Here is a 7,865-nt window from a genome sequence, read left to right as displayed (position 1 = left end):
AATCTCTGGCGGAAGCTGTAAAACCATGACATGAGTCTGAGGCCTCTGCCACTACTTCCTGAGACCCTTCAGGGGCCAGCCATGGCCTAACGGCCTAGAGAAGGCTGCCCCTGGCGAGAGTGGGGGTGTGAGGGAGTAGAGGAGACCCCAGCCAAGCCCCACTGTGGATATGGGAGCAAGGTAGCTGGGCAGCAGCTAGTTATGCCCACTCCCCTGGGATGCGGCTGCTGTCCAGGAAGGTGAGGATGTCCCAGAGGCCAGAGGTAGCAGCCAGGTCTTGAAACCAAAGAGCAGCACAGCTTGCCCTGGCCATTTGGGCCCAGGGTTCAGGCCCACCTGGCTCCCCAAACCTTCAGGGCAGAGTAGGTAACCAGCCTACCTTAGAAGGGGTGTAGCATCCTCCCTCTCCTATAGCTCCTCCTCCTGCCATGCCCTGAGACCTTCCCCTCTGTGTCCACCTGCAGTGGAAAAGCCCGGCAGGCTCAAGCCTGAAAAATCTTCCAGGGGTCCCATCGGTGGACTCCCCAGAAAACTCTAGAGTGGCTGTCACGGGGGCAATATGGTTAACATTTCCCACCCACCCTGGAAGGCAACTCCGAGACATTGCACATGCCAGGACCTTGTGAGCTCACAAATGCAGCAATCAATAATGATGACAAGACACTGGGGGATTGGGAGAACCAAACTCAAATCTGTCCAAATTTGTCTCCAGCCCCAGGGTGCTCCGGCTTCTACAGCTGTTCCCACATTCACAGGTCTCACTCCGAAGCTGCCTGGTCAGTGAGAGGCTCCCGTTGGGCTCAGGGTCAAGGTCTGAATGACTCTGGATGGGGGCCCCTCCAGATTTGACGCTCCTCGGGTCCAGGTCTCATCAGCTCCCAGATCCGTTGGTCTTTCAGCTGTACCAGGTGCTCCAATCTCATCACCTTCATCTGCAAAATCTTCAGAAAGCACACGAGTCTGCAAGTATCCAAGGATGCCCCCTACCTGCCAGTTAGGCCATGGGCAGTTTCATCCTCTAGAAATGAATGTCCAACCCCCCGGTCTCATGGCGGGGGGCTGGACCAAAGGCCCTTTGTGGGGGCACTGAGAAAGATGAACACCAGGATCCTTGGGGAAGAATCTACAGCCCATGAGCCTGAGGAGCTTAGGAGGCTGGCAGGCCATGGAGGGCTGGGTTTTCCTTCTGCTCCCTGCAGGGATCTCCCTGACATCTCTGCCTGTTTCCCCTGTAGCAGCCAGAAGGGCTAGATACAGGGCAGGGCTAGAAACAGGGCAGGGCAGGGCAGGGCAGGGCAGGGCAGGGCAGGGCAGCAGGGACTGAGCTTTCTTTACTGTGAGCCCAGCACCTAGCTGGGAAGCTCCTCAGAGCACATATGCCAAACCAGTAGCGGACTAATAGGTGTGTAGCTGTTGGACTCCGTTCAGCGTGTACTTTCAAACGTTGATGACTCAAGAGTAAGTGAAGGAAGGGCTGTAGGTAGGCCAGTGGTTAAGGTTAAGAGTGCATGTTCTTGCTGGATTTGGTGGTGCAAGCCTTTCATCCCAGTACTTGGTGGGTGGGGAGGCAGCAGAGGCAGGTGGATCTCTGTGAGTGTGAGGCCAGCCTGATCTACAAAGAGAGTTCAAGGACAGCTAGAGCTATGTAGAGAGACCCTGTCTTAAAAAAAAAAAAAAGTATGTACATATTGGTAACCTTTTGGAGAGGATCAGAGTTCGCGTCCTACTACCCACATCAGGCAGCTCACAAACACCTATAACTCCAGCTGCAGGAGGGTCTGATGCATCTGGCCTCCATGGGTATCTGCACTTAGGTACACATACCTACACATACACAAAATTTTAATTTTTTTTTTGAGACTGCATCTCTCTATGTAGTCCCGGTTGTCCTGGAACTCGCTATGTAGACCAAGCTGGCCTTGACCTCATGGAGATCCTCCTGCCTCTGCCTCTTGAGTGCTGGAATTCAGGGCGTGTATCACCATGCCCAGTTATAGATAATTTCTAAAAAACTAAATAAAAAAGAATCAGTGAATGAAGATGGGTTTGTAAAAGCCAGGGATGGTGACACACACTTATAATCCTAGCCCTGGGGAGACAGAGACAGGGCATCACTGAAAGTTCAAAGTCACCCTGACTCTTTAGCAAGACTCAGTCTTACAACACTGAAAAGGGGGAAAAAAAAAGAGCCTTCAGAAAGAGCAGTCAGAGACTCCCCCCACTGTCCTGCCTTGGGCACAGTGGCTACAGGCTTATAGGCTGGGGTGTCTGTGGCCCCTTCACGCCTGCTTCAAGGATGACCTTGTCCCCAACCTTTTCCCATCAGAAACACAGATCCCACTATGGTCCTCGGGCAGAAAAACTGGCTCTGTCTCATCTCCACGTAGTGTGAAGGAAGGCATATATGGAGTAAGGTGGGGAGCCAGCCTCACAGCAGACAGTGGAAGACAAGGCCCCTCCTTGGACCCAGGGGGTGTGACACTGTGTTCGTAGCCAGTACATAAAGCCTATTTTCTGGCCACTTTCCCACTACTCTTCATTCGGTGACAAACTGAAAAGCCAGGGAGCTGTGGCTAGGTCCAGCAATGGATTCCACCCCATGTGGCCCGGCCACAGGCTTGATGCACAACATCCTGTCTATCATCACCATATATTTCTCCTATGACTCCCGGGGTCTCTTCAACTCCAAAGTTGTGTATCTCACTTAGTGACAATTTATAAGTCGTACTCAAGCCTTAAATGGCAAGTGTAGTGTCAACCCTTAAATGGCAAGTTGGTGTGTTTCCGCTCTGGGTCTCCAGTGAAGAGTCACAGTTCCCTCGGTCAGCAGATGGGCCTGGGCAGCAGTGGGGAGAGCTGGGCTGTGCGCAAGCAGGGCAGACGGAGGCAGCAGCTTCGGTTCTCCTCACTGCTTCCTCTCTACTTTTGCCTCGCAACTCCAAAGCCACAGTGATAATACAACACTTCCCCGTTTCACAAGAAGATAACAGTACATGCACAGGAACTGAGGTGATACTGCAATTTCCGATAGCCCCCGTGACCCTGAGGTCCTCTGGTCCAGACTTCAGCTCTTGTACTCCCGGGATACCAGGAGAGGTAAAAAATAGTAAAGGGCACTGGAAGTTTCTGGTGAAAAAGTAGCCGAACAGATGTGTGCGTGCAGAACCAGATGTACACCAGAGAGCAAGGCATGCACCATACAACCGGGCATATACTGTAGAACTAGGTGTGCGCTCACAGAGCCAGGAGCACATCCACAGAACTGGATGTGCATGCGCGGTACCAGGCATTAGTCCACACACCCAGGCATACACCACAAAACCAGCTGTGCACTGCAGAACCAGATACGCACTACAGAATAAGCTGTGTATCATAGAGCCAGATGTATACTGCAGAACTAAGTGTGTTCCACAGAACCAGATGTGCACCAAAGCCAGGTGTGCATTGCACATCTAAATGCTCACAAGGATCCCCGGGTGAGTTGTTTCCAGGGCCCTGGCCTTTGGAGATGGGGAGAAAGATGAGGCCCATTTCAGGTTCATGGGGGGTGGCGGGTGGCGGGGAGGCAAGAGCCTCTCCAGCCAGTATCCCACTCTATCTGCTTTCCAGATGTTCACCTAGCACCTGCTTCCTGAGATTGGCCTTGGTCCATACAGCCATCCTATCCCCTGTGCTGCACTTGGGTGTGATGTGAACAGGCCAGTAAAGCAGAGGGTGAGTACATTAGGGAGCCACCATATATTTTCTGCCTCTGAGAAGGACTAAAATGTTCCATAGACTGTTTTTTCTTTTTCTTTTCTTTTTTTTCTTTTTTTCTTTTTTTCTTTTTTTTCTTCGAGACAGGGTTTCTCTGTGTAGTTTCGGTGCCTGTCCTGGATCTCGCTCTGTAGACCAGGCTGGCCTCGAACTCACAGAGATCCGCCTGGCTCTGCCTCCCGAGTGCTGGGATTAAAGGCGTGCGCCACCACTGTCCGGTCCATAGACTGTTTTCTAAATAATCCAGAGAATGTGGATTTGCTCTGGTCAGGGCTCTGCACACCCCATATGCCCTTCAGTGGGTCAGTGCCAGCTCTGCAGAAACTCAGCCAAGGAGTCTGAAACCAGGGCAATGGGTCCCTCTGCGTCCTTGTTGGGCAGCAAGGGATGTCCAACAGGACCGTACCTTGACTGTCTCCTGCAGAATGGCTAGTGCTTGCTCCTTATCCTCCAGCTGCTGCTGGATGCTGGTCAGGTGATCCCAGAGCCCTTCAACTGGGTCCCTGAAAGGTAAACACTGACCTTTAATCCAGGATAGGGCTCAAAAGGAGGTGGGCAGGGAGAATATGAGAGATAAGGGTCCACCCTCTGCAAGCACAGCCGCCCATTTTCTCCAAATCCCTTTGATTCTGAAGGGTCTTCATGCTGAAGGGGGTTGGAGGGCTCTGGAGGCCTGTGTGACAAATAGACACCATCAGCTCAGGACCCTGCTTCTGACAGGCACCTACTAGTGAGGGTAAACATGGATGAGTGGGGGGCAGGGCGTGGTCCATAGAGGGTAAAGCAAACTCAGAAGTCATCCTTGAAGGACTAGCTTGCTGTCAGGGCCCTTTGCATAGCTCTGTAAAGCTCAGAAATGGCTTCCCTGCATGGTTCACAGGCTCCCCCCTTGGACGGTTGCTCTCTGGGTATTGATAGAGCCAGGACCTTAAGTTCTCTGCCTGCACAAGTGAGGGTGCCTTCCTCAGAGGCCTACGAGCTCCTCTGGGCCCTGGATGCACTTGAGCATACATACCTGCCCTCTTTTGAAGGTTTGTGAGCTCATGGTTGTTGTGTGTCCAGCCTTCAGGAATGTAGTGATGTTCTCCACAGAGGGGCTCTGACAGGCTACAATTATCCACATTAGGATCTTGAGTCCTAGTGGTATATGGGTGGGTGGTAAGCCCTACCCAAGGCCGAACAGCATCCACATTGGAGAGTCCTGGATCCTGCAGAGTACAGAAGTTGGGAAGTAAGGTGTAGCAGGGATGGGTATGTCTCGTCTCCACTCTAGGTGGGGTCAGTGGGTAAACTGGGAAGGGCTTGAGGTGGTTGTAGTTGGAACAATTCTTTAAGTGTTTGCACTGCCCCAGGGTAGATGGTTCAGGATGGGAAGGAGATGGGGACCTGGGAAGATGCCAGGCAGCAGGAAAGTAAATGTAAGTGGGTATATAACCTCACGTATGGACTTCATCTCATTCTGGACCACAGGGACATTCATTTCTCTGTTTTAGTCTCACACCGACAGATTATCTGACGGTGCACAAAGGGCAACAGACACCGCCGACTTGCAGGCTGAACTGCTGTGCAGACACTTACAGCTGCACTAGCTGAGCCTACGTGATGAACAGTGCAGGCCTCCATTTTCTCCCTCAGTGCACACAGGATAGACTCGATAACCCCAGGCCTGTTGGACACCACCTTTTGGATATCAGCCTCTGAGATACAGAAGTGCAGCTTTCGAAAGACTTTCCTGCAAAGAAAGTGGGGGTGCACTCTCAAAGCAGTGCCACCGGAGCGCTGGGAGGTGAGCCCTCCTGCAGTCCCGTCCGCGTCCTCGAGGGCCATGCCTTCCAGCTACTGGACAGCATCCAGCTTCCTCGGAGAGAGGAAGCTAACAAGGTTTCCTTTTTGTTCTACAGCCCAGGGGCCCATGGCTATCTCCTTCCTGGCCTAGTGGGCCTATGTCTCAGGAGGTCACAGAACACCTGATGCACTCTGCTACATCAGGCCATCCTTGTCTTCCTGACTGCTTGACCTCTGCTCTGTAAGTCCTGTTTGTTGTTGTTTTTCTTTCTTTGTTTTGTTTTTCTTTCTTTCTTTCTTTTTTTTTTTTTTTTTTTTTTGGTTTTTCAAGACAGGGTTTCTCTGTGTAGCTTTGTGCCTTTCCTGGATCTCGCTCTGTAGACCAGGCTGGCCTCGAACTCACAAAGATCCACCTGGCTCTGCCTCCCCAGTGCTGGGATTAAAGGCGTGTGCTACCACCGCCCGGTTTGTTTTGTTTTTCAAGACAGGCTTTCTCTGTGTAGTTTTGGTGCCTGTCCTGGATCACACTCTGTAGACCAGGCCGGCCTCGAACTCACAGAGATCCGCCTGGCTCTGCCTCCTGAGTGCTGGGATTAAAGACGTGCACCGCCACCACCCAGCCTGTAAGTCCTATTGATACAGCTCAACAGTCCCTGACCTCTGCAGCTGGGCCCTTTCAGGTATGATCACCCTTGAGGTTTCATTCCAACTCTACCCTCTCAAACATGAGCCCATGGGACTGTGCCCAAGTCTGAGTCCTACAATGCCCCTAATCCAATCTGAGCCAGTCCTGAGGGTTCTGACTTCCTCCATACAGCATCCTGGGTACCCACACATGTTCCCCATCTCTGCTCTGTCACTTCCTCAGGGCCATCTTGATTTGCCCACATCTGACATGTCTGTCCTCCGGTTGTTCTTGGTATCAAGTAACACAACAGACACACAGGCAGGGGCTGGTCTGAGGACAGTTTGGGAGGTGGAGTAAACCGTGCCTCTACTAATCTGTAAGAGATCATGGCTACCTGGTGGGCTGTCCTAGCAGGGGGTCCCCAGGAACCCTGGTTGTGGTACAGTTCTGTAGGCAAGGACCCACAGTAATGTCAGAGACCCACAACTAGAAACTTGTCCCAAAGGGGCATTAGAGAGCATCCCTGGGTCAACCTAGGTGGGCTGAGCTCCCAGGCCTTGCCTGTTGAGAAGGCTCCAGTTGCTCAGCTTCTGGTCTGTACTGCAGGCTGGGACGTAGCTGTGCAAGTCCACCAGGCGAGGGTGGAAGTACTTCACAATCTCGGCCACCAGCACTGTGGGAATGCAAGGTGAGCTTGGCTTGCCTGGCTAAGGACCCTGGGTTGCAGTTGTAATCCCTGATCCCATGAGATGTACAGAGTGAAAGGGGAAGGGCACGAGCTCGTCCTGGGGAGCCCGTGATCGTCCCTGAGAGTCCTTGACACCACACCTAGACTCCAGGACAGAACAAGTAGTAGGATGGTCTGGGGAGCTCCCACGGGGTGAGAGCCCTGGAGGAGCTGGAAGAGCCATAGGAGGCCACATCTGCCACTACCTTTCCTAAGGAGCACGGTGTGTGGACTCAGACACTGACCCCCTCCCCTCCCCTGCCCCGGTGCTATGGGGCTGGAGTCAAGGGCGGCCCTCAGCTCTGAGCCCTCTTCATCATAGGCCCCATTGCGCCCGCCTCACTCGCACCACCATCACTGAAGTCCCGAGCCAGGTGGCGCTTGGGGCGGCTGAGTGGGAGCCGGTCCAGCCAGGCGCAGAGGTTGTGAATTTCCTCAGGCGGTGGCAGGAGCGCAGCAGAGCTCTGCTTGGAAGCATTGAGCATGGTAAAGGTGTGAGTCTGCAGCAGCGAAAAGCAGGGGAAGAAACCAGAAGGCGTAGGACCGTTGCTGGGAGACCAGGCACAGCCGGAAGAGGCGGGGCCCGCACCGCACCGGCCCTCCCTCGATCCCAGGCAGGATTGGTCCCCCTGCATGTCAGGCAGGGGACAGGACTAAATTACGGTGGATGGTTAAAATTAAGGGAGAAGGTAGGTGAAATCGTGTGATCTGGTGTAATAAAAACAATTGGCTTTTTAGAAAACGGTCTGTAATCTACTGATAAAATAAAATTTTTATTAATGAATAGTGTTTAGCAGTATGTTAGACAACCATTCTGTCCTAACTCCGAAATGATGGTGACTCCTGTCCCATCACCCCACCCCACCTCCAGAAGGTAGACTTCTCACTAAGTCTCGTGGGCCAGTGGATGTAGGAGATACAGGAACTGTGCAGAGCTGCCCCAGACTTGGGGAGGGGTCACTGGGTGAG

At 52.9% G+C, this 7,865-nt stretch overlaps 1 protein-coding gene across 4 annotated transcripts; it reads right to left on the bottom strand.

The window, feature by feature from the left end:
* Nucleotides 1–603: 603 nt before the first annotated feature.
* On the bottom strand, nt 604–7,481 carry LOC131912649 (sperm flagellar protein 1-like). Of its 4 annotated transcripts, none has more exons than XM_059264971.1 (7): nt 7,246–7,481; nt 6,731–6,842; nt 5,335–5,488; nt 4,772–4,964; nt 4,380–4,429; nt 4,163–4,261; nt 604–941 (listed from the first exon to the last, which is right to left on the bottom strand). In XM_059264971.1, the coding sequence occupies exons 1-7, from the start codon at nt 7,379–7,381 to the stop codon at nt 807–809; spliced, it is 879 nt and encodes a 292-aa protein (XP_059120954.1). In that variant the 5' UTR covers nt 7,382–7,481; the 3' UTR covers nt 604–806. The 4 variants fall into 4 exon arrangements, 3 of the variants coding, with proteins under 3 accessions (XP_059120954.1, XP_059120951.1, XP_059120962.1); XM_059264968.1 differs by having other exon boundaries at nt 4,163–4,259; nt 4,342–4,429; nt 7,246–7,479; XR_009379671.1 differs by lacking the exon at nt 4,380–4,429 and having other exon boundaries at nt 830–941; nt 4,163–4,259; nt 7,246–7,478.
* Between the last annotated feature and the right edge of the window lie 384 nt (nt 7,482–7,865).

The sequence above is a fragment of the Peromyscus eremicus genome, chromosome 1, assembly GCF_949786415.1.
Source record: "Peromyscus eremicus chromosome 1, PerEre_H2_v1, whole genome shotgun sequence".
NCBI lineage: Eukaryota > Metazoa > Chordata > Mammalia > Rodentia > Cricetidae > Peromyscus > Peromyscus eremicus.
Note: the sequence above shows the minus strand (reverse complement) of the source record. Positions and strands in the feature narration are given on the sequence as shown.

Bases quoted from the DNA above. Each gene is read 5' to 3' on its own strand.
- LOC131912649 (XM_059264968.1), bottom strand. From the start codon at position 7,381: ATGCTCAATGCTTCCAAGCAGAGCTCTGCTGCGCTCCTGCCACCGCCT. The intron at 5,489-6,730 runs GCAAGGCCTGGG...CTTTCTTTGCAG, and splicing joins AACTGGAGCCTTCTCAACAG to GAAAGTCTTTCGAAAGCTGC. The intron at 942-4,162 runs GTACGGTCCTGT...TGCTTTCTGAAG, and splicing joins TTCTGCAGGAGACAGTCAAG to ATTTTGCAGATGAAGGTGAT.